Source organism: Mesoplodon mirus (assembly GCF_964341445.2).
Source record: "Mesoplodon mirus genome assembly, chromosome: 19".
Taxonomy (NCBI): Eukaryota; Metazoa; Chordata; class Mammalia; order Artiodactyla; family Ziphiidae; genus Mesoplodon; species Mesoplodon mirus.
Genome location: NC_138995.1, coordinates 31,047,869 through 31,074,304, shown reverse-complemented (window position 1 = coordinate 31,074,304; position 26,436 = coordinate 31,047,869). Strand labels below are relative to the sequence as shown.

At 37.8% G+C, this 26,436-nt stretch overlaps 1 protein-coding gene across 1 annotated transcript in view; it reads right to left on the bottom strand.

The window, feature by feature from the left end:
- Nucleotides 1-5,903: 5,903 nt before the first annotated feature.
- Nucleotides 5,904-26,436, bottom strand: part of RPGRIP1L (RPGRIP1 like) — a 99,529-nt gene continuing 78,996 nt past the window's right edge. Inside the window, exons 23-26 of the mRNA XM_082607936.1 lie at nucleotides 24,455-24,638; nucleotides 16,114-16,198; nucleotides 10,387-10,520; nucleotides 5,904-7,905 (exon numbers count right to left, since the gene is read on the bottom strand). Coding sequence (XP_082464062.1) covers nucleotides 7,793-7,905; nucleotides 10,387-10,520; nucleotides 16,114-16,198; nucleotides 24,455-24,638 — 516 coding nt within the window. The 3' untranslated portion in view covers nucleotides 5,904-7,792. The remainder of the gene's footprint in view (nucleotides 7,906-10,386; nucleotides 10,521-16,113; nucleotides 16,199-24,454; nucleotides 24,639-26,436) is intronic.

The following is a 26,436-nucleotide window of genomic DNA, read 5'->3' as shown; positions in this document are numbered from 1 at the left end:
ATACTATTTTCTAATGGCTTCCACTCTTTCAGCTAAGAAGTCGGCTCTCAGTTTTAGTGTTGTCTTTTGTCTCTGACTTTTAAGATTTTGTCTTTGTCTTTGGTTTTCAACAGTTTTTCTATGACGTGCTTCAAGTAACTTTGTTTATCTAGCTTGAGTATACAGGATTAATTCATTCTTGTAACTGTGTAGCCTGGAAAATTCTTAGCTATTATTTGTTGGAATATTGATTCTCTTTTTCCTCTGTGGGACTTCAATTATGTGTACAGGCCTACTTAGTTTTTTTTTTACTTGCTTTGCAGATTTTTTTTTTTTAAACAAATTGAAGGTTTGTGGCAACCCTATATTGAGCAAGTCTACTGGTGCCATTTTCCCAACAACATCTTCTCATTTCACGTCTGTGTCACATTTTGGTAATTCTCATATTTCAAGCTTTTTCATTATTATTGTATTTGTTATGATGATCTCTAATCTGTGGTCTTTGATGTTACTATTGCAAAAGGATTATGGCTCACCAAAAGCTCAAATGATAGTTAGCATTTTTTTAGTAATAAGGTCTTTTTAAAAAGGTATGTACATTTTTTTTTTTTAGACATAATGCTATTGCACACTAAATAGACTACAGTATACCGTAAACATAACTTTTATATGCACTGGGAAATAAAAAAATTTGTGTGCCTCACTTTATTGCGATATTCACTTTATTGTGGTGGTCTGGAATCAAACTTGCAAGTATCTCCAAGGTATGCCTATATAACTTTCCACACAATCCCAAGTCTATTAACTGCCCCCTCTTTTTTCTTCAGTATTTTCCATTTTTCTTCCCATGCATCCAAATTGATATCTTCTTGATTTTTTTTTTTTTTTTTTACGGTTTCCTCTCTTCAATCATGTCTGATTTGCTGTTGGATACTGACCTAATGAATTCTTAGTTCATAGATGAAGTTCCTGGATGATGGTTCCATTATCTGAATTACTTATGGGTGTTTCACTTGTCTGCTTAGTCTTAGTCTTCAGTCATGTGGTCTTGTCTCCTTACGTGCCTAGTTAATTTTATAAGTGTATCAAGCACTATACATTAAAAATGTAGAAATAATTTGAGGCTGAGGGATTTACTGGGGCTCCTAGTCCACAGTGGACCCTAAATTACAACTTTTATTCTTCAAAGCCCTGTGAGTCTGTTGGAAGCTCTGTTCAGCTTCTTAGCCTCTTACCCATGCTTTTAGATTGCAGTTGCATCTAGGAGAAAATCAGCCTTCCTGACTGGCTCACCTTCCCAGATCTTGTTCCTGTAATTCTATTTATTTGTTTATTTATGTATTTATTTGGTTGCACCGGGTCTTAGTTGTGGCAGGTGGGCTCCTAAGTTGTGGCACGTGAACTCTTAGTAGTGGCATGCATGTGGGATCTAGTTCACTGACCAGGGATTTAAGCGGGGCCCTTGGCATGGGCAGTGCAGAGTCTTATCCACCGTGCCACCAGGGAAGTCCCCTTGTTCCTGTAATTTCTTACAGCCTAAGTAAAATGAGCTTTCCAAGTTGTTCTTAACAAGAAGGGTGATCCAAACTATCAAATTTACAATTACCGGGGTAGAGCTTCATCCTGCTGAAAAGTTTTTTCATTTTTATTCTCTTATGGAACATGGATGCAGGGTTCTATTTTTTTTTTTTTTTTTTTGCGATACGTGGGCCTCTCACTGTTGTGGCCTCTCCCATTGCAGAGCACAGGCTCCGGACGCACAGGCTCAGTGACCATGGCTCACGGGCCCAGCCGCTCCGCGGCATGTGGGATCTTCCTGGAGCGGGGCACGAACCCGTGTCTCCCGCATCGGCAGGTGGACTCTCAACCACTGCGCCACCAGGGAAGCCCCAAGGGTTCTATTTTTTTTTTTTTTTTTTTTGCAGTACGTGGGCCTCTCACTGCTGTGGCCTCTCCCGTTGCGGAGCACAGGCTCCGGACGCACAGGCTCAGCGGCCATGGCTCACGGGCCCAGCCGCTCCACGGCATGTGGGATCTTCCCGGACCGGGACACGAACCCGTGTCCCCTGCATCGGCAGGTGGACTCTCAACCACTGCGCCACCAGGGAAGCCCAAGGGTTCTATTTTTAATTAAAAGTTGTTTTGGATTTCCCTGGACCAGCCAGGGCAGATAATCATATGGGTGGGGGAGGGGTTTGGGTGGCTTATAAGATTTCTTAGCTCAAGACTGTCCTCTTCTGTTGTTACAGTGAAGTGCAGTTTTTAAAATAAATGACCTTCTATTAATATTGACACCATTTAATGATACTATCTTCTTTCCCTGGGGCCCACAGTTTCAGCTGGTTCCTTCTTTATTTTACTACTATGCCTCCAAGGGAGACTTCCCGCTTCCAAAGTGCCTCCTTCTCTTCCAGAAGAGGTGTCTTTCCAAGGCTGCTACCTCTGGTCCTCTGCATTTCCAAGCCCCTTCCATTCACTTCCCTAGTAGCCAGTACTCTGATCCACCAGGCCACAGACCCATCCTCAGCATTTCCTCACTCAGGGTGGACCGTCTCCTGGGAGAAACTTAGTTGATATATTATCTGTGTTCTGCTACCACTAAAATCTTGTCACAGGCTCCTCTCTTATGCTTAACCCTTGCCTTTCTTACCCTCTGGCGTGGGCTTCTGAGCTGATGTTTAATTATGTTCCTCACTTACACATAAAGTGAAGTTTGTAGGATTTTCTGTCTTCTGGTTATGATGTAAGAGTGGGTTATCCCTTGTCCTATTAGAACCCCAAACAACGATAACACGTATTTTTAACTTTTAGATAAAATTATTTTTTAGCTAGCCTTTTACTACTGACTTCTAATTTCACTGCATTTTGCTCAGAGAAACAAATTATAAGGTTTTGATTCTTTGGAAATTGAGACTTCCTTTGTGGCTGCATACACGGTTAATTTTTCTTTGAATGTTCTGCACGTGTTCTATATCCATTTGGGTTTAGTGATCATACGAAGCAAATCTTCTAGAATTCTTCTCATTTTTTGATCTCTCACTCTCTGAGAATTAAACTATTAAAAAACATGTAGTCACTATAGTTCTGTCAGTTGTTGCTTCATGAATTTTGAGGCAATACTGTGAGATACATTTACTCAAGTTCACTACATCTTTGACCTGTTGCTCCCTTTACCAGTATAAAATCTTTGTCCCTTGCTTTCCACGTTGGATTAGATTTTGTCTGATATTAAAACTGTCACCCTACCTTAATGTTTACATATTTAATACATCTATGTCTTGTTTTATAGCTTGTCTTCCCTCTCTTGGTTAGAAAAGTCTCCCCAACCCTTAGGTTGTATTGTAGTCTCTTAAGTCTTCTTACAAAATTTCTCTTATTTTCCCTATTGTTAATGAGGCCGTGTAAACTGCGACAAAACACATTTACAGAAAATACAGCTTGATTTTAAAATGATACATTTCCTTAAAATTTCTTAAAAACCGCTTATGTTTCAGCTCCTTACCAGTGATTCCTGAGAGCTTTCTGAGTTTCAGCCTCTGTTACTTCACTGTAAAAAGGTACAAAAGAAGCAAAGACACAAAAATTAGCTTGCTGTTTCCTTAGTTTTATGATGGCTGACTAAGAGTGCCCCTGTCATGTTAAATTAAGAGAAGTCTTAACACAAAGGAACATTTTGGGAAGGTCATAGATGACCTTCCAAATTTGGAAAATTGTCAAAGATGCTGGTATCTAAAGAAGTGGTTATAGCACCAAGAAAAGAAGGAAAAAATGTGCTTTACTAATTAATAACTAAAAATGAGTAGGGGGATAGACAGGTGGGAGGAGATGTTGCAGCTGAATATAGGTGTGAAGAGAATAGATGACAGAAATATAAAGATCAAGATGTACATTTGACTTAAAAAGAAAACTGATGATGTTCAATGAACAGAGAGGTGATGCTGTTACGGGGATGAGAAAGGTGAATCTCAATAAAGAGTGAGAGAGGGCAAAAAGCAGAAAAAGCCCAAAGGTATCTGCCATAGAAAAGAGGTCATGTTCTAAGTCAGAGGGACCCAGATTTTACTTCAGAAAAACTGAAGGAGAAACAAGGTTTAAACATATTAATTAGTCAATGGTATATGGAAAACGAAAGGGAAGAACAAAAGGTGTAATGGCATCAGGGACACGAGCCCAATTTCCCAGCAGGTCAGACTGTAAGGTGCAGTCCACCGGTGGTACTTTATTTTGAAATGGAAGTGAAGATTCTATCTTGCAAGATAAAAGAGACTAGGATGAGGAGATGTTTTCTAATTCTGTATTTTCAGTTTTTAAAACACTTGTTTCCATAGCTTTGATACTTTTCAGCTTTCTGGTTGACCTGCAGGTTGTTTTTGTTCTGAACAAAGGGGATGTAAAGCTGCATTTGCTCCCATTCATGGATCTAATTAGGCGTGTTGCCCAAACTATAATAAATCATGGATTTAGTTTTTCTTTGTTAAGGTAGTCAGAGGCCTTCAGGCATGAGTGGTTTATTAAAATGTACTCTCGTAGTTGGGGATGAATGATCACCCTGGTATTGTCAATCACTCCATAATTTTATATCCCCAAAGCTCTCCCTTGGTTGTTTTGTACTACCCCAAAATGACATTTTATTCTCGTATTTGTTCACAGACGTGATTCACATTTTGCTATCTAGAGCATAAGGAAATCATTCTAAATTCAGCAATAGTGCCAGTTTGACTAAAAAAAAAGTTATTTTCCATATCCACCGGAATGTTAATCGGATTCTTGTTAGAACATGTGTAAGAAGTGGTTTTCATTGTCACAGCTCTTGATGTCAGATTACTAAAACAACTTATGTTTTGTTGTGGGAGCATGGGTGCACGCAGAACCTCCCCAATCACATGAACGCTCTCAGCCCACATTTCATAATACACAGAAATTATTTGTGTTTTGTGGTAACGACTGAATGGCAGGAACAGCAGAATTTCAACGTGGCTGTTCTTTATTTGATTAAATATATTCTCTATTTATTCTTAAAAAAAACTAATTTAAGTTAAACGGCAATAAACCATGATAATTTAGAAAACATGTTGAAACTGAGAGTGAAGAGAAATGTTCTCTACGTAAACCACACTGTAAACCATAAAACTTATTTTTGTCAACTGCTTCTCATGACAGTGGCTAGGAATTTGACATTTCTACTACAGTAGGCAAAAAAACATGTAAAATACACTCTCCCACATACCACATCACATCTCTATTTATATTTCCAAACTAAAAGCATTTCAGCCCCCAAAAGTGCTGAGTGTACTGTGTACGTTTACACCAAGAGCTGTAAGTTCATACAAGCCTTACCTTAAACTGGTGTATTTGTCTGGCCAGGCCCCCTGCCCAGCGCCAAGCCATACTTAATGGATCAGGCTTAGTTCACCAAGAGAAAACCATTGCTCTTGATCCTAAAAGGTGGGGAACTTTTCAGCGAACTCTGGTCAACACGAGACAAAACAAAAAACTATTCTCGGACAGATTACAAAAACCATTTGAAGCATCCAAGGCCACTTATCCACTTCAAAACGTGTCAGCAGCTATTCAACTACTTATGAAAATGAGTTTTGTGAAAATTCATGTAGTTTGAGGCCGAGTATTCTAAAACTAGAAAAGGAATCTTAAATAATCTGTTACGGTACACATGAAAGTGACAGAAACGTGGCTAATTCTCTAACGTTAGCTGAGGTATACATGCTATACAGTTGACTAGATCTCAGAAGATTTATAATAAAAACTTCCCCTTTCCACTTAAAGATCATAAGAAGTCAGCACAATCTGGTCTTCTCCCTGCTGAAAGGGTATTTAGTTTGGGATGTAATGTTTTAAAACAATAATACAAACCTCCTGGGAGAATACCACAATAAATGTCTCAAAAACCACTCAGTTAATCCCAGGGTATAATCCGGCTGTTTTAAATTACTGCAGGGAATATTACGGGCCTTAATGACACTGTAACTGCTTAAAGCCAAAGAAAGCTAGAAAGAGAGGCCAAAAAGATGAGCTCAGAGCCAGCTGAAGTGACAACAAACATGTGGCTGTTTATTAGGATTGGAGAGGTTTAGTCTGCAGATGTTTGTGGTCTCTAGAAGGTTCCAGAGGAATGAGTTGTTACGAAGATTTGCAGAGTTTGATGAGAGCAAGATTCTTCTTGGAGATGGCAGGCCCCAGACAGGGAGGCCCAATGGTAGAGACAGAATTTATAGATTTCTGTGGTCAGATCATACTCTACTGGTTCCACAATGTACATCAACAAATTAATATTGTACGGATGTCATTTCAAAGCCTCCTAAAGACGAGAGTCATTATTGAAGCCATTAGAGCACAGATGGTTCAAACTATATGCAGATATTCATACTTGCATTTTTGCATTATAGCTGCTTTTTTTTTCTGTTGAACTGTAATGAATTGTCTCATAATCTATTCCATCTTCTTGCCATTAGCAGGCTTTGAATGTTCACAAATAGGAGCAAAGAACTCATTTTCCAGAGCTTTAATCACACAAAGAGGGAATGCCTAATTCTCTAAATGAAATGGTCTGTGATCACTGAAGCAGAGATTTAATATATCACGGCAAATTAGGTAGATTTTAATAAATTACTTATCTCCCTGAATACTTTACATATGCTTAAGAAGGAACATAGCCTGTTTGCAAACAGTGAAAACCCACAGCCTATAAAAATCCTTTGAAGAAAATGACAAATAAAAAAGTAAATTAAAAAATGAAATGCATTATATCCTAGACCTCTAGAGACAATTCCTTTGCAGCATTGATTCACAGCTCCATTAAAAATATCAATTAAATCCTTCAGTGAGATTGAGTAAAAGCTAGAAAATTAACTTTCTGAGCTGCTTTTCGAGGATCTGGTTATCCAGATACACCCTAGCATTGTACAAGCTTGATGTAAATTTAAAAAATGATAAAAAGATACTCCTTTCAGGTCTAACTAAGCATATCAGAATTTGAGGCATATTTTTAATATTTTCTTTCTATGTCATAAGCTAAGTTTTCAAAGTGTAAATTTCATGTATCTGTCTCTTCTTTACATACACACATTCCTGGATCCCATATCACCATTACAAATACATGAAAACAATACAAATAAGAAGAACTGTAATTTTTAAGAAAGAAAACCAAAAAACTTGCAGTAATTTAATAAGTTGGTGCCAAGTCTCATTCTTTATATTTAATTGATAGAAATGGCATGCATCAAAGAAAATGCATACTGAGCTTTAATGTGCATAAAATGGATATTAGCATTTTAAAGAGGAAGATTAACACATTTATCCAAGTAATTTTCATATATTGCTTCTAATAAAATCTTCACAGTGCAAAACTCTTAATGAGGCTAATCATACACATTCCATTTAGTGGGACAATTAGGGATAACATAAAAGTATTTCTTTTTCATAGGTTTTCTAAGATTTATGCTTTTTGCTTATTAAAAATAAAAATGCGAATTGCATTTCAGTTCTTCATAAGAAAATGTTGAAAATGCAAATAGACTTTCTCATGTTATCATGTAGGTATAAATTATTGAGAGGGTGTTGCCCACTGTGGAGAACTTAAGTCCTGAGGGGGTGGCAGTCATGGGAAGGAGGGAATAGAAAAATAAACAAATGGAAAAAGTATACAAAACTTGAACACTTCAAACCCAGGCCTCCTCCCTCCCAGCTTCCCTTGAATTATAGATTACATACACCAGAGTAATTACAAAAATCTTATCTAAGTGCTTTCATGTGAGCATTTACTCAGGAGTAGGAGATGCCTCTGGAGCAGTTTCTTTCAAGCCTCCAAGTCATCTCTGTATTGCTCGTAGACAGACCGTAGGGCATGGAGTGCTTCGACAGTTACCCTGAGCTTGCCAATACCTCCACCATCTGCTCGAGCATCCAAAACTAGGGAGAAGATAGCAGAAAAGTGTTAATATCATTCAACAGATTTTTCTTCAGAGAGCCTAGCTGAAACAGTAGTTGAAAAGATGAAAACAGCTCTACAGAAGTCCAAAGTTCACTGGTATCTCAGAAATCTAAAAATCAAAGCTTGTCATATGTGTATGAGTGTGTATACACATTTCAGATGTACTGTATGTATGTATACATATTGCTTGTAGAGTTAAAACTAATGATCTAATCCTGAAGTTTACCCAGTGGAAAGGCTATAGATAATGATTCCCACAGAATCAGAATTTCTTAGTAGGAAATAAAAGTCTAAAAGGGATCAAGATAAGACAACGAAGAATTTGTTCTAACATACCGTGTTAACAAATATCAGAATGGCAACTTACTGTAAAGAAATTACATGATCATAATTTGAAATGGTTATTTATATATTTTTAAAGATTTTTTTATGTGGACCATTTTTAAAGTCTTTATTGAATTTGTTACAATATTGCTTCTGTTTTGTTTTGGTTTTTTGGCCACAAGGCATGTGGGATCTTAGCTCCCCGACCAGGGATTGAACCTGCACCCTCTGCATTAGAAGGTGAAGTCTTAACCACTGGACTGCCAGGGAAGTCCCCTGGAATGGTTATTTATCTTTCTAAGGAAAACATTCCATTTAAAATAGATTATATGTGAAATTAGAAAAAGTTAAAATGGCAGACCCAGAATCTTAAGGTCTATGGATTGGCTTTGAGGGTCTATGAACTGATGTTGCAAGAAAGTGGATGTAAAATTTTGAGCGTCTGTGGGCTTTTCTGGTACACCAGCTTTCAGTGGTGTATCAAAGGCAGACTGTTTGATAATTCTCTGAGCTCAGTGGTGGGGGCCAAATGGGATGCTGATTCAGGCCCCAACCCTCTGTGAACAGTGATACCTACTAGTGACTCAAGGCCAGAATTTTGGACTTTGTAAGTCTTGACAGCACTTATGAGTCTATATAGTTTCCTATGTATTTTGCTTGTGGTTTTCCTTGAACTTTTAATATGTGTGTGTGTTTAATTCCAAGAAAATTTGTAAGGAAACCTTCAAATAAAACTTAGTATACAAAGACTTAGGTGGAGAAATGAGCAGGCAGGGAGATTGCAGGGGCACAAATGGTCCCCAGCGCACTGCCGAGCCTTCACCTCTTCTTTGGAACGCCTCACTTCTATGTCTGGCACAGAGCAACGCATTAAAAACCTAACCTTACCAGCGTTTAATTTTCTGACTCTTTCCCAGAACAAGGCCACAATAGCTGTCTCTATCAGACCAATATGATCATTTGTGGTCTTGCAGAATGAGAAGATGGCTTTTGAAACAGCACTGACTGTAGAAAAGATAAAGAATATAAAGCACAGATAATTTTGAACATTTTTGTCAGACTCTCTTGGTTCTGGGTGTTTTTAATAGGATTTAGGTTCATATTTTAATCCTCTCATCTTTTTCTTCTGTGCCTGCCAAAGTTGTGATATGTATGTGATATGTATAGTTTATAAAATTTCCCAGAATAGGTTTCTAATTTGGTTACTTGGTCTAATTTGGTTAATTATTTGGCTTGATCCTGACTTTTGAGCACTTGACACACATCCAGGACAAGCAGCTTGACATGTGAACCACAGCTGAACTATGGTGTAAGCAGAGTGCCTGGCACTTAAGAGGTGCTCAGTTAAGTGTTGATTTAATGCATGAATAAATGAGTAAACAAACCGTGTACATTTTTCCAGTGATGGATGGCTTTGCTGACTTAAGAAATGAGATTAGGACTCAGCCTCGTTTCTTCATTTATTGTACAGCCCAGGCCATCCCTGATTATTATTTTTAAAAGCCTTGATTTCATAAAGTACAGTGCCTTCAGTATGTTCTAAGTATGTTATATAAGGATAAGGGGTAGAAATTAGGCATTGTTGGGACTCACACCTGGTGAGGTGAAAATCTAGAAGAGCACTTTTTATCAGGAATCCCTAACTCTTCCCTGAATCCTGATGAGAAGCAAGTGACCAAAACTACTCAGGTATTTGCAGTGACTATATCACCGGACTGTAACACTGAAGTAAAGAGAAGCCTTGCAGAATACACTGTAATGATCACTCAGAATAACATGCCTTAGCTGAAATAAGGGTTGACAGCATGAGGCTTCTATAAACAACATTACAAAAAATCCAATGTCCACATTTTTGTCCCCCACAACCGCCCCAATACTAAAAAAATGAATAATTCCTTGAGAAACGCAATTAATTATTTTTAAATTTCTGTTGATTCAAAGGAAGGCAGGGAAGGAGGGTAAGGGGGGGATGTAGGGAGAAATTCCAGCCTCAACAAAACATCAGCTTGAGTTGCAAAGGATTCAACTAGTGTGTGACTCAACGTCCTTGCAGCCAGCAAAAAGAAGGTTTTAATAAAGAATTTGGATTTCAGCGATTGCTGGTTGTACAGATTGAGCAATACTTCCACCCATACCATCAATACTTTGCTCGATGATGTCTCTCCCTTCCCGAAATATGTCAGCGAGGTCAACGTTAGCAATGCCGATGTCCTCACACTCCAGATCCTGCTCATCCTCTGGAGGGTCACTGACCACAGTGAAGCGAATGCTGAGAAGGGAAAGAACAGAGAACATCACTACAAAGTGAGAAAAAAAAAAATCACAAATGAAACAAAACTCCTGAATGGGTTTTTATCACAAACTGTGAAATCTCAGTTTCCAATTATTCCAATAAAAAGAAAATTATATAAGTTATTATATGAACGATTAGAATTATTATAGCACACCCAGACTTCACATGAACACTAATTCACTTTTCTAAGCACTGATTATCATTTATCACTAGAATCTGAGAAAATTACTAGGCGAAGAGAAGAACCAGATGTTCACTCTATTATACATTATCTGATCATATTTTGACATGTCTACTTTTAAGGCTAAAAGGATCAAGTGAATAAAGACCAGGGAGGTTAGGGCAGCTTTTTCAACAGAAATGCAACATTTTCTATAGAAATGCACAACTTTGGAGTTTCTACTAAGCAATTTAACCAACTGTGTTCTATATATTCTTAATTATGTTAGCTAAATGTCGTAGCTCTACCCAATAGCTATACGAAATGTTTGTATTAGTTCAGCAATCTTTCAACTTACAATCATAGCATCCAAGTTTTATTTTACTTTTAGACATAATTGGAGGGTTCTGATGGAACTGATTTGAATTAGTGGCTTGTGTTGAGGCCAAACACACTTGGACTGACCAAATGACAGGAATTTACAGTTAAGTACTCTTTTGATATGTCTTGGCAGCATAGCTTAAACCACGAATGCTTGTAAACGACCATTTTAACCATTTTCAAAATCTATCCATCCCAAATCAGAAACAAAACAAGAAAGTTGTTTCTTAGATAACACTGTTAGGTAAAAACCTAAGTCTCTGGGATGTCATGCCTTGAAAAATATGCACCATTAAAATCCTTTCCAAATGCTTACAGGTAAACATGACAATATTTTAAAATAAGTTGCTAAAAGTATTCAACATTTCATTTCTTTACTAAGTCCCTGTTTTTCGATAGCAATAAATTCTGATCAGGAAATAGAAAGATGGATATTTTATATGATGCATAAAATAGAGAAATTAAGATTAAATGGTTAAGGGCATCCGTTCTGGGTTCAAATTTCTGCTTTCCTATTAATTAGCTGTGTGACCTTGTACAAATTACTTAACCTCTCTGATCTCGGTTTCCCTATCTGTAGAATAGTAATGATTCACTGGGCTCTTTATGAGGATCAGATGAGATGATACATGTAAATGGTGCCTGGAACACATTAAGCACTGAGTAAATGTTTGCTCTTTTATTATTACTATTTTTAATCTAGGTAGAGCTCCTTAAGCTTCTATATTTCTAAGGGGAGAAAAAAAGAATGCATGGGAAAGGCTTGTCTCAATTGAAAACCGAGACACCCAAATTATACCATGACTGTATCACTCATTAAACAAGAAGAATGATGATGAAAGATATTGTCCTAAAATGAATATACTTAGAAAAGAAGGAATTAGAAGTGATATTTGACGCACATTTTACACCCACAAGACTTACAGAAAGGATAAGGAGGCTACAAGATTGTAATAATATTAAGTGTTATCCTTATATAATGTCTCATATCTAAGGATAATTATCTATATACTTTACAAATGCATACCATTACCTCCACTGAATATATGAGAATTCTGAGACAAAAAGAAAAAAAAAACCTTCTAAATGCCAGAGAAAGGGCTAAAAACAAAAAATGCAATATTTCTGGTTTAGATTCTATAGAGAGCAAAATGAGATGTCAAATACAAAATTAAGAAACTAAAGTTAGGCTCTAAAGGGAGGAAGGTACACTAAAATAATTTAAAAACTACAGCTTGGCTTCAGCTAAACTGTACATACACATACATGGACACACACAGACACATCTTATCTTACCTTGAACCCTGCCAAAACAAAGAGATGAAACCTTGCTTTACGTGCTGAAGAGGCTTCACTAACCAGCTTAAATGTCATCTCCTCGGGTTTGCCTTCATGTTATTATTACTTTTTTTATTCCTACTTTTTGTTTTTGGCCGCGCTACAAGGCTTGTGGGATCTTAGCTCCCTGACCAGGGATTGAACGGGGGCCTGGCAGTGGTACTGCGGAGTCCTAACCACTGGACCGCCAGGAATTCCCTTTATGTTATTTTCCATTTTAGCAGCTTGTTCAGCTTTCTCTTAGTACCTACTGTAATATGTAATTGGTTGACTTACTTGTTGTCTGTCTTCCTCAGTGGAATGTATACTCCATGAGTGCAAAGATTTCCTCTTGTTCAGCATTTTAGTTCCTGATACTTAGGTAGGGATCATAAATATTTGTTGAATTACTACATGAACTGCAAAATGGAAGTCCTAGTTGAAGGCTGGCTCATTTGGGGAAGGTTGACTGGAGAAGGCAGGCCTTGGGCTGGGCCTCAAGATTTAGACCTCAAACGTCACCTGCTGTCATTTAGGAAACCAGAAGGCACTGAAACTCCTTAGATCATTTAGTTGAGCATTTTTGATTCTTTCCTCATTCTGAAATAGTTCGTTTTTATATGAAACAGGATAGAAGAGCCTAAGGGCTCACCTGTGAGTTTTACCTACTGGAGTGCTGATAGTTATGTTGGATCTGTACAGTAGAACACTGTGAAAGGGAAGAAATGAAACCAAAAAGGAACCTTAAGTCGGTGTCAAAACCATGACTTCAAATAAATAATTTCCAGACTCCCATTTCAATGTGTTGCCTCCCTTTTAAAGTGACGCTTGTATATTTGCAAATATAGCATGGGGCAGAATGCAAAGGTACTATAAGGGATTCATTATACAATGCACATCATCTTATGTGTGTCAGAGAAGATTGGCCAAACCTATCTAACTGTGGCTCTATAAGTTATCACCAATGTTCAAGGGGGCTACTGTCTGAGAAAATGAATCCTTATAAACTAGGAGGTACTTCAAGTAATGTGACCTCAGAGTACTTAAAAAAGGCGAGAACACTCACTGGAGTGACAGTTGTCTTTTGGTTGTGGAAAAATGTAAATGTAAACTCCTTTTTTTTTTCCCCCTTAAGAAAATGATACTGTCAAGGGAGAGAAATGGGACAGGGGTATTCTCCCATGATGGCCCCACCCCTCCCCTGGCAGTCCGAGGAGCACGTGGCCGGCGCTCCAAGCCCTCAGCTGTCATCAGCCCCGAGCCAGTCACTCTGCACCTGCAGTACCTCTTGTCTAAAATGACATGAACATTTGTGCCTCTGTGGGCATTTAGACAGTTTTAGGGAAACAGTGATGGGAGAGTGGGAGTCAGTATAGCTACGGTGGACTTTTGTTTATTTTTAAAGCTCAGTTCTGGGCAGTGATGACCCAGCTTCTTGACCGCAGAGAAGTAGATGACATGGCCAGTGCTGTTTAATCACTAGTGACCTGGGATACCCCAGGGGGCTGGTGGTCTTTGAGGTGGCCTTGAAAGAAGCTGAAGTATACAAAGTAAAACCTGAGTGATTATCTACCGTCCTGGGAAAAACAGAACCTCAGGGCAATTAATAGGGTTTTCCTACTCTTTCTTCAGAATCAAGATCCAAGGAGGGACTTCCCTGGTGGTCCAGTGGTTAAGAATCCTCCTTCCAATGCAGGGGACACAGGTTTGATCCCTGGTCGGGGAATGAAGATCCCACATGCTGCCGGGAAACTAAGCCCACGTGCTCTGGAGCCCACACACCACAACAAGAAAGCCCACGTGCTATAACTACTGAGACTGAGTGCTGCAACTACTGAGCCCGCATGCCACAACTAGAGAGCCCGCACACCGCAACTACTGAGACTGTGTGACACAATGAAGATCCCACATACTGCAACTAAGACACGACGCAGCCAAAAAAAAAAGAAAAAATCGGGCTTCCCTGGTGGCGCAGTGGTTGAGAGTCCGCCTGCCGATGCAGGCGACACAGGTTTGTGCCCCGGTCTGGGAAGATCCCACATGCCGCGGAGCGGCTGGGCCCGTGAGCCATGGCTGCTGGGCCTGCACGTCCAGAGCCTGTGCTCCGCAACGGGAGAGGCCACAACAGTGAAAGACCCATGTATCTCAAAAAAAAAAAAAAAAAAAAAAAAAAAAATCCAAGGAAATAATACATGTATTTCAAGGAGTTAAAGAAAAAGCCACTGTCAGATCCTAAGAGCTAAGAATTTCAGTTTCATTTCATGAAACAGAAGGTCAGATGCTAGTTTGGAAGCTCTTTTGAAAAATATAATGTGGTTAACGTTCACTTCCTGGCCTCTAGGAAACAGATGAACCTCAGTCTCTTTCTCATGTGGGGGAGGGGTAAGTGCTGGTTTGAGGCAGTGAGAGGCTTTGTCACTGATGGGCCATAAAGGCAAGGAGAAGAGGACAATAGGGAGATAAAGGGTCCACCCAGGCCAACGGGGACAAGCCAGCAGAGGGGCGTTGGCGAAGCCCCCAGCTCAGGGGTTGATGGGCAGCACTTAGATAACTCCTCAGACTGCATGGATGGGAGCTCACTCAAAAGCAGGAACTTACTTACTTACTTACTTACTTACTTACTTACTTACTTACTTATTTATTTATGGCTGTGTTGGGTCTATTTATTTATGGCTGTGTTGGGTCCTCGTTGCTGCGTGCGGGCTTTTTCTAGTTGCGGTGAGTGGTGGCTACTCTTCGGTGCGGTGAGCAGGCTTCTCATTGCGGTGGCTTCTCTTGTTGTGGAGCATGGGCTCTAGGCACATGGGCTTCAGTAGCTGTGGCTCGCGGGCTCTAGAGCACAGGCTCAGTATTGTGGCTCACAGGCTTACTTGCTCCGCGGCAGGTGGGATCTTCCCGGACCAGGGCTCGAACCCGTGTCCCTTGCACTGGCAAGCAGATTCTTAACCACTGCACCACCAGGGAAGTCCAGCAAGAACTTATTAAGATCAGGTTTTTTTCCTTCTCGAAAGGGTATAATTTCTCTACTGACCAAAAATGCAAAGTGTCCTGTTCAAGTTTGCCCCCAAAAAGCATTAAAAATAACATGAAATGATGAACTATTAAAAAGTGCTAGTGAGGTAAAAATTGGTATGAAAGGCTGATGAGCTATTACAAATAATAATATTACTACTGCTTATAATGACGGCAATGAATACTTACTGTGCACTTACTCTGTGTCAGGCGCTATTCTATCCATCTTACACATATCATCTCATTTAATCTTTACAACCACCCTGTATTATCTCCATTTTACAGATGCAGAAAGTGAGGCACTGGGTGGTTGTCAGAGGTCAGACAGCTAGTAAGTGATAGAACAAGAATTTATATTCCAGCCATTGAGTCCAGAGCGCCCCCTCCTGGCAATCACTGTTAGGTGCTTTACAGTTATACTTGACTGACAATGGGATACTTTATATACTACACTGTACAGTCTTTTGGTTGGTAAAGCACGATAGGCTCTTTACAGTTACTCTGTATGATAGGCAGGGCTGTGATATTTCTAGGAGGAAAGAGATCCAGAGAGGTCACATACTCATTCAAGGACACTGAGTGAATCAGGGAAGTAAGGTGTTCTGCTTCCTCATCTTGTGCTTTTTTTTCCCCACCACACCACGCTACAGAGATCTACTTTGTATAAACAGCCAGATAATTTAGAATGCTTAAATGTACCTTCTATTAGGCATCTCTTGTTTAAGTAGTATCGCTTTTAAGATGTCTCTCTTGGCTTGGTTGTTTTCTTTATCCACGTAGATCACTAAACCAAAAAAAAAAAAAATCTGCAAGAAGTCACTCAGGAATATGCTACATTAGTACCATCCTGTATTTGTATAAATAACTGTTTTTAGAGACGCAAGTCATACCACCTCACTTGTACGCATGGGAAAAGAAAGCCGCGCTGGAAACCAGAATCAAATCTGAACAGTCATGTGATCTAATGTCATGTCACTGGCAGGTTTACGTGCACACTGTCAGAAAAGATACAAGCAACATCTAAGAGTGCCACATCGCTGTCACTGCCTGTTAATGGCAGTGGCAGTCGTGACAGTAAAAGCCAGCGGTCTTTATTGCTTTGTATTTGAGGGATTTACTGCATTTTCTTTCACCCAAGAAGCGAGTGATATGATAATGTATGGCAGAGAGCTTGTCCTTCCTGACAGCCCTGGTAATTTAATCCTTCTCTCCTGCCACAACATGCAATAAAAGAGGCAGCCTAGCGCAATGGGTCAAGGAAGTCCACAGGCTGACGCTTGCTGGTGGTTGCGTGGGGGTACGGGAGAGACCTGTGGTGGAAGGGAGAGAGAGAGGCTTTTTTAGGGTGTGAAGTTTGTCTTTGGTTTTCAAAGGTTCACGCTGGCATGCAGGAATGTGGTTAGACTTTACTTGGCTGAAATATAAGATTAGGTAACTCATCTAAAGACCCACCAGGAAGAAGACAGTGAACACGTGAAACTGTAAATGTCTGCACTTTGGGAAAATGGCATCTCAGAGTGTGAACACTCTAATTTTCATTCTGATTATTTTTTCTCAGCTCGGCAGCCTTTCAGTCATGCGTTAACTTCTGAAGACATTTCTTTTTCAGGTGCCATTTTGGAGTTAAAGTCTCTCCTGTGACCAGATCTCAATTTAGAGATAATCCCTGATCAAAAACACACAAAGGGTGAAAGATACCATGACAGTTCTAAAGCCAGGTTCCGTTGGGAACAAACATATTTCATACTGAGAATGTTACCCTGGACAATTTGAGTTCAATCTCAAATTATGATGCTATCAACTCATTTAATCGTTGGCTAGTTGAGCAAATATTAGCCGAGGGCCAGGGATGGCACATGCTGGGCACTGAGTGAGGCACAAAGGTCTGTGTGGAGGTGGGCTGGTAGTTTAAGAGAAGGAAGAACCAAGGTCAAACAGCAGCTCTTAGCTTTTTGCTCTTTGCACGATACCATATTCGTAAATGTGACCAATGATATAGGTTACTGAGATTTACAGGAATCATAAAAGACAAAGGGTTCTTGTAAATTTTGTAAATATAGTGTTTTACTTACCAATGCTAAAAAGGCATGCTTTAAAAAAAAGTCATGCTTTTCCACTAATGCTGGGAGATGGGACCTCATTTGGCCACCAGTACACCAAGATAAATTTGAACTTTTTTTTTCCAAATCAGAATTTTTTGTTTTTGCTGTTAATTACCAATTCAAGATATGGTAGACCATATCCTTTCTGACTTCAGAGTTCTAAAGCTTTTAAGCCATACTGGCCTACATTTCTTTTGTGATAATTTTTCTCAGTTTCACTGAGATATAACTGACATATAACATTGTATTAGTATTAGGTGTACAACATAATGATTTGATATATATATAAATTGCAAAATATTTATCATAGTGAGTTAACATCCATCACCTCACATGGTGACAATTTTTTTTACTCTCTTAGCAACTTTCAAATACCCAATACAGTGTTGTTAACTATAGTGGTCTACATTGCTTGAAGACAAGGGTAATCTCAGTGATTTAAAAAAAAAAAAAGACTGAATTCAACGTCTAGCATCCAAATAGTCTTTCAATTAAACTAGACCAGTTCTGATGAATCTCAACAGCTTGAAAAAATATTTTTAACGTGATAAAATATACATAACGTAAAATTTACTATTTTAACCATATTTAGTCATACAGCTTAGTGGCATTCAGTACATTCACGCTGTTTTGCAGCCATCTCCACTATCCACCTCCACAACTTTATCATCTCCAACTGAAACCACACCCACTGAACAGTAACTTCCAACTCCCTCCTCCTCTCAGCCTCTGGTAACCACTATTGTACCTTCTGTCGCTATGACTGTGACTATTCTAGATACCTCTTCTAAGTAGAACCATATAATATTTATCCTTCTGTGTCTGGCTTATTTCAATTCGCATAATGTTTCCAAGGTTCATCTATGGCATGTGTTAGGATTTCGTTCCTTTTTAAGACTCAATAATGTTCCTGTATGTACATGTATATACACATACACACACATACATACAAACACAGCACATTTTGTTTATCCATTTGTCTTTTAATGGATATTTAGGTTGGTTTCACCTTTTGGCTATTGTGAATAATGCTGTGATGAACATGGTGTACAAACATCTGTCAGAGTCCTTGCTTTTAATTCTGTTGGGTACATTTCCAAAAGTACAATTGCTAAATCTTTGGCAATTCTATGTTTAACTTTTTAAAAAAAAAATCTTTACCATTGAAATTGGTAAAAAAAATGGTATAGTTGTGACACCTTCTGCTTCATCCAGTTGACCAGCACACTGTATATCCTATTCTCTTAACGAAGACAAAAATAGTGGTGGCCACCATTTATTGAGCGATGTTTATTATGTACTATGTACTACACTCAATACTTTCCTTACTGCAATCAAATCTGTTAAGAACCATGCTGACCCACATTTTATAGATGATTAAGTAGACCCAGAGAAGGTAAGTAATTTGCCTCAGGTTACCTAGTTAGAAAGTGGTGGAGCTAGAATTTGAATCCAGGAAGGTCTGCCCCATGGCCTGCCTTCTTAACCTCCATGCTATACCTTCTCCTTCTTCCACATGAAGCCAGAGCTCTTCCTGCTGTTTAAGCTTCAACCATGTTGTTAGCACAGACTGGGATGTAAGAGAGAATTCCATCACTGTATCAAGAGAGGCCATCTCACCCTCCTTTCACTCTTTCTTAAAGGGATATTGCTTTAGATATTTACATCTGGTCCAGGCGCGTTAACCAGTTCTCTTGACTGAACACTTTCAAAAATTCCTTTTCGACAAATAATAAACGCTGGAGAGGGTGTGGAGAAAAAAGAGCTCTCCTACACTGTTGATGGGAATGTAAAATGGTACAGCCACTATGGAGAACAGTATGGAGGTTCCTTAAAAAACTAAAAATAGAGTTACCATATGATCTTGCAATCCCATTCCTGGGCATATATCCAGAGAAAACTATAATTCGAAAAGATACATGCACCCCAATGTTTATTGCAGCACTATTCACAATACCCAAGACATGGAAGCAACCTAAACGTCCACTGACAGATGAATGGATAAAGAAGATGTGGTACATACATACAATGGAATATTACTCAGCCATTAAAAAGAATGAAATAATGCTATTTGCAGCAACATAGATGGACCTAGAGATTATCATACTAAGTGAAGTAAGCCAGATAAAGACAAATATATGATATCGCTCACATGTGAAATCAAAAAAAAAAAGATCAAAATGAACTTATTTACAAAACAAACAGACCCACAGACATAGAAAACAAACTTACGGTTACCAAAGGGGAAAAGATAGGGGGAGGGATAAATTAGGAGTTTGGGATTAACAGATACACACCACTATATATAAAATAGATAAACAACAGGGACCTACTGTATAGCATAGGGGACTATACTCGATATTTTGTAATAAGCTATAGGGGAAAAGAATCTGAAAAAGATACCTAACTGTCCGTCTGTCTGTCTATCTATCTATCTATCTATAACTGAATCACTGTGCTGTACACCTAAAACTAACACAACATTGTAAATCAACTATACTTCAAAAAAAAAATTCCTTTTCGAAAAAACTCAAGCTACTTACTGATGAGTTTGGTTCTCCAAAAGTGTACCAAGTTAGAACTACACAGCTCTCCTGCTTGCACAAACAAGGCCTAGACTGGGGATCTTAATCTAGCCTAATGGTTCTTAGTCTTTAATGCGCATCAGAATCCCTGCAGGATGTGTTAAAAATGCAGATAACTGAGCTCACCTTCCATTTCTAATTCAGTAGGTCTGGGGTAGGGCCTGAGAATTTGCATTTCTAATATCTTCCCAGCTGCTGCTTCTGCTGGTCAGGATACCACTGAGAACCAACGTTTTGGCCCAACACTCCTTTGCCTGATTTTTGAAAAGGATCAGGAAGTAGTAAACATTTTTTTTGTGTTAAACATGTGGGAGATAGAGACACTTTGGTTACCTCTAATTAGGTCATGATTCCAAGGACATCCATTTGGTGTTCTGAATTAGATGGTTAAAAAAAATCCTACAATTTCAAAACTTGAAATACATCCTTTAAAAAGCAATTCTGGTGATTATGAAACGTATCAGAACTCTCCAAAAGTTAAGCTATTTACCTTTCATTCTCATCAGAAATCACATTTGTTTAGGACTTGCTAGATTTTGACATAAATTTACTGAAAGCATATGTCTCAAACAAGATACAAACCAGTAGTCTAAATACTTGAGTTGATCTTGACTTGTCTACCATTAAAAACACATCCCTCACTTCTGCAGGCTGGAGAAATCCTTATTTTCTTTATCAATGTCATTTGGCAGAAGAAATGCAGATGGTTTAATTATATAAAGGGTTGATAATCTTGAAGATAACTTTTGTGTTAAAGTGTTATCATCCCCCCAGTCCTTATCTTTGCCAAGTTTTTCCTCCCATTAGTAACAAAATCTAAAGTTCTGCATCCTTTTCATCTTCTGCATTAAACTTTAATTGTTCCAACAGATAGACCCTTCAGTGCTCAGAGACTAAAGGCCTAGATCTGTATAAGTCTCATAAAAACTTTGGACGATTTCATTAATCTTTTTTCTTCCCACTGTCAACTCCCTAGAAGACTTTATTTAGCCCAGACAACATTCTATTGACCTACCATTAATCTTATTCTTTTCCAAACTATTTTCTTGCTTTCTCAGCGTTCTCCAAGCAAATTTTTCAAGCCCAATAAAATACAAATGTTTTGTTCTTGCTACCAGTGTCTAGCAAGTTAATTCAACGTTGATTCTTTTTTTTCTTCTAGTATTAGTAGCCCTAAAAAGATATATATTTTGTGTATGTGAAACTGGTATTAACACCTCTTAATAAAGAGACTGAATTAGGCTATGAATAATCCTGGGGATCACTAGTCTAAACCTCTCATTTTATGTACCTAATTTAGGCCTCAGTATACAAATCCCTTTTGAATAGATTCAAGTCATAATGCAGGGTAAAAATCATTGCAACGTTTGGTTAACCTCTCGTCTGGTATGGTGTTCAAATAGGAGACAGCATGTACTAACTGTCCTTTAAATTTTCTGTCTCAATTAAAACGTCAGTTTGGAAATAAAACTACTTTCATTAACATTTAATAAGATTTGGAAGATATAAGCCTACATTTATATTGACCTTTCATATCAAATAACAAGTGAATGGTTAATCATTACAATAATTAGATGAGTGAGACAGTTACTTATTAACCAAAGATTCAAGGAGATTCTCCTGCAATGACGGAGATGCAAACGTAGTAATTTAAAAATAAACAGTTTCAGTATGTCCTACTCAAGTAAAAAATAAACCTTCTCCAAGGTTAATGTTATTTCTCAAATTTGCTGATGATCTAGGACTTCATTTTTTCAGATACAGTAGATATAAAACAGCATTTATTTGATTCTAAGCACAAAGTACATTCCTCTCCCTTCCCACCAGATAAATATCCTTAAAATTCTTTTCAATTAACCTTGAAAATTCTATATAGTCAATTCTCAATAGGTAGGAATAGAAGCTGCAGAAAGGTACAGTAAACACTTCTAATGAATTAAATTCTAATAGATTACTGGTTTTCTTGTTGATATCAAATGACTAATTCATTAGAAACATAAGCAACTCTTAAAATACCATTTAGATAGTAGGGTATCTTGCAGTAAAAGGAAAACATTTAAAACAACCAAATCAATGCCAACCAACCAACCAATAAACCAACAAAAAGCCCCAAACAGACCTAGGTCACCATGTGAGAATGTACAAAATTCAGGATACTTGAGCATGTATCACAGGTTTCATCCAAAGAATGATTTGCATTGCTCCTTAAGCAAATGGAAACCTCTGTTCTGCTGCATCGCCAAGTGTCTCAATGTACAACCAATTTCTAAAAAACAATTTTGTTGTCAGTCCAACCAAACAGTCTACTGCTGCTCTTTACAACGAATAATACAAAAACCAGAAGGGCTCGTCTCTCTTCTTGGGTGGTACCTTCGTTAAAGTTAGTTGACTAGGGACTTCCCTGGTGGTCCAGTGGTAAAGAATTCGCCTTCCAATGCAGGGGACGTGGGTTCGATCCCTGGTCAGGGAACTAAGGTCCCACATGCCGTGGGGCAACTAAGCCCACGCTCAACAACTACTGAGCTCACGCGCCTCAACGAGAGAGCCCACGTGCTGCAAACTACAGAGCCCACGTGCTCTGGAGCCCACACGCCACAACTAGAGAGGGAAAACCCGCACGCCACAACTAGAGAGAAGCCTGTGCGCTGCAAGGAAAGATCCCACATGCTGCAACTAAGACCTGATGCAGCCAAAAAAAAAAAAAAAAAAAAGAAGAAATAATAATTTTTAAAAATTGGTTGACTAAACAGTTTTTTCATTACTAATAATATCGTAATCATGGCTTACTTTTCTGATACTTTGCAGTTAAAAGATCTCTAGGAAGCTTGAGAAAATATTTTTGGAAATGTTCTATTAGATCAAGTCAATGACAGGAAGGAGAAATCAGATTCTTGTCCTGACCATGTTACTTATTTCCCATGTGACTTCTCAACCCACCTGTTATCACAGAATTATAGAATCTGAGCTGGAAGGGTTCTTAGCACCTTATTCAACAGATAAAACAGGGAATCACGAAATTGAAACACGTTGCCCAAGTTCTCGTAACTAGTAAGAATTGTAGATACGAGGAAGACTAGACCAGATCTCTGGATACTCATGATTACTGTTTCAAGCAATGAGCACGTTTCTAAAAATGCCAACTGCAAAACAAACAAACCATGAGCATTTGTACAATAGCATGATTATACATGTTGATCAAAATGAAATTTATAAAACTGGTGAGAAAAAAATATTGGTGTTCAACTAGCATGAGATGGCCTTTTTGGCTAAAGATAATGCAACACTCCATCTTTCTGGTTTGTTTTAATACAGGGTTCTTGAAGAACTTAATAAGCACTTTTAACTTAGGGTCATGGCAGCTTGATATGATCTTTTTACTCCCCTCTAATTATACACTGATATATACTGTCCTTAAAAACGTCTTAAAGTTGGTTGATCTAAGAATTTACAGGGTGCCTATTGGGTCTACTTTCATATGAACTAGCTGATAGGTAAAGCCCTAAAAGAGAAAACCTGTCTGCTGCTATGAAGGGATGTGTGGGCTAAAAAATGAAAAGGTATTTTAAGAACTTATATCCCTCAATTAAAATCCTGAGCATCTAGATACTGGGAGAGATATACATGTATATTGTAAAAACATCTATGTGATGACATTGAGCAGAAATGCAGAAATAATTAGGCCATTAAATTGTTAGAATCATATGATAAAAAAACTAGTACTTTTATTCTCCTTGAAATATCATATTTTTTGATTAAATTCAATTGTAGACACAGGTGGCATTTTTCTATGATATAGCAGGAACACCTAGAAACATTGTTTTCCCCCTGTTTTCGTTTTCTTTTAACTTCAGCATTACAGCCGTCCCTCAGTATCAGAGGGGGATTGGTTACAGGACCCCACAGATATCAAAATCTGAGGATGCTCAAGCCCCTTATATAAAATGGTGTAGTATTTGCATATATAACCTGTGCACATCCTCCTGTATATTTTAAATCATCTCGGATTACTTATAAAACTTAATACCATGTAAATAGATGTAAATACTATGCAAATAGTTACCGATGCATGGCGAATATAAGTTTTGCTTCTTGGAATTTTCTGGAATTTTTTTCCCCAAGTATTTTCCAACGTATTTTAGTTGAATCTGAAGATGTGGAACCCATGGATACAGAGGGCCAACTGTACCTTAAATTTAATTTATTAATCCTTATGCTACAGGTTTGACTTTCATTAATCTATTCTGACAACACTTTCATGATTTTATGTGAACATTAGAGAAATGTACTTTTTCCTTGTTCCTTTGGCTTCCTTCCTTCATAGATAAAAGTTTATACTATAAATACCATACCTACCATTGCTATAGTTATAGTAGACCCACTGCCCACTCTTGGGTTTTGGAAGCGACACAGGTGTCTCTTCAGCAGGAAGACTGTAGAATCGGCACTCAATGAATAGTCGCTGGATAGTATCATCTGCAGTTACTGGAGAATCATTAAGGCTTAGAGCTATGATCTCAATCCGAATATTTTCTGATGGCTGTTTAAAGAGCAAAAACAAAAAAAGATACAGAACAAATAAAACGAACAAAAAATCCTTCACTCTTTTCCACTATCAATTTTAAATAAAACATAAAGGCAGTGGCCTTCACTGATTTCTTTTTTGCAAGGTATTGTACCCTACTGTCTAGTTACACATGATAGATTATTCACGACAGAGAGAGAGAGAATGAGCTTCTAATGCCCCAGGGTTTGAAGTTAACAGTGTCACGGCAATAGTCTCCTGATTTACATTTGAGGCTATAAATACCCCACCAGTAGTCCATCAGGAATTAAGATTATGAGATCTTCATCTCCGATTACTTTCAGAATGACATGTATCAGTTGGCCTTGTTTCAAACTATGTAATGAAATACATGTTTATCACTGCTTTTATTTACTCTACGGTACCTGAGAAAGTTTTGGTTATTCAGAGATCAAAGCCTGTTGGATACTTTATAGCTACTATGCTAACATAAGTAGCTATGTGAATCCATATTAACTAGGGCTACAGTTCATTCTCTTATATAATCTGCCGTAACATATTTCATTCAATAAGTAGTAAGTTTTCAAACAAAAGAAAGAAAATTTTTATCGAATTTAACACATTTTCTTGTAATTTATTTTTATCTCATTTTTACAGAATTAACTAAAAATATATATTTGTGTAATTTTCATCTCAATCCTTATTTAATAGATTTTGGTGTCACAAACATTATATGAGAGTCACATATGTTTCCTTGAGTAATAATTTAAAACAAATGATAGACTATGACTTAAAAATTAGATCACACCAAGACAATTCCTCGGTTAAATGTTTACATTTGATTTTAAATGTTTACAATTTAAAAATTGTTCTTTATTCCCCCTTACTAAATCTCTCTTTATTAAATTCAGAGGTATCCTACTATAAATTATATAACTTAAAATAATAATTAAAAACCCTGATACTAAGACCTGCTTATATAACCAACTTTTAGGAATTCATTGTCAGATGTAAATCAGTATGTAAATTCACCATAGTGATTACTATTTTTATATTTCAAAGTATATAATATAATTAATCAAATTGAAAAGCATAGGTACCCTATTGTAAAAATATTCCCAGAAAGAACAATTTCCATTGCTGGCAAACCCCCTCAATATTTGATGAAGTAATTTTACCCCCTTCTTTCAAAAGACATTTTCTTTTATTATGTATTCTAAGACACTTTAACTAAAAACCTAAATCTGAATATTTCAATAAGGTTATTTTATTATTCAGTAGATTCATGGAAATTTTACTAGGATGACAGAGAAAATTCCACACCATTCTGTCTCCACTAATACAGGTACAAGGCTGCAGCTGGCAATATTACTAGGATTAGCATAGTATGATGAAATATTTAAAGGAAAATTTTTTCTAAAACCTAATAAATCAAATGACTGCCAAATGTCATTAAAGTGATGGTCTTTGACTTGAATATGCTTTTCATATTCAAATTTGAAAAGAAAGAGATGAAAGCCTGGAAAGGTTACTCGGTTTCAACTAATAACCTCAAGCCCTCTCCGTTCACGTGCATAAAAAATGAAGTTGGCTCTATTGTCTAATCTCACTTCAGAAAAGCCCTTCTCTGCTTGCCGAAGACTAACATGGTAAAGAAGGTATTTTAAATGATATTATTTTTCCTTAAAATGTATTGTGGTTGTCAAAATAGCACGCACACACATATTTTATAATTCTGGCTCAACTGCAGCACAGTGTATAATTAAGTCTTTTACATAACTTGTAATTTGACAAACTTAGAATTGTTATGACA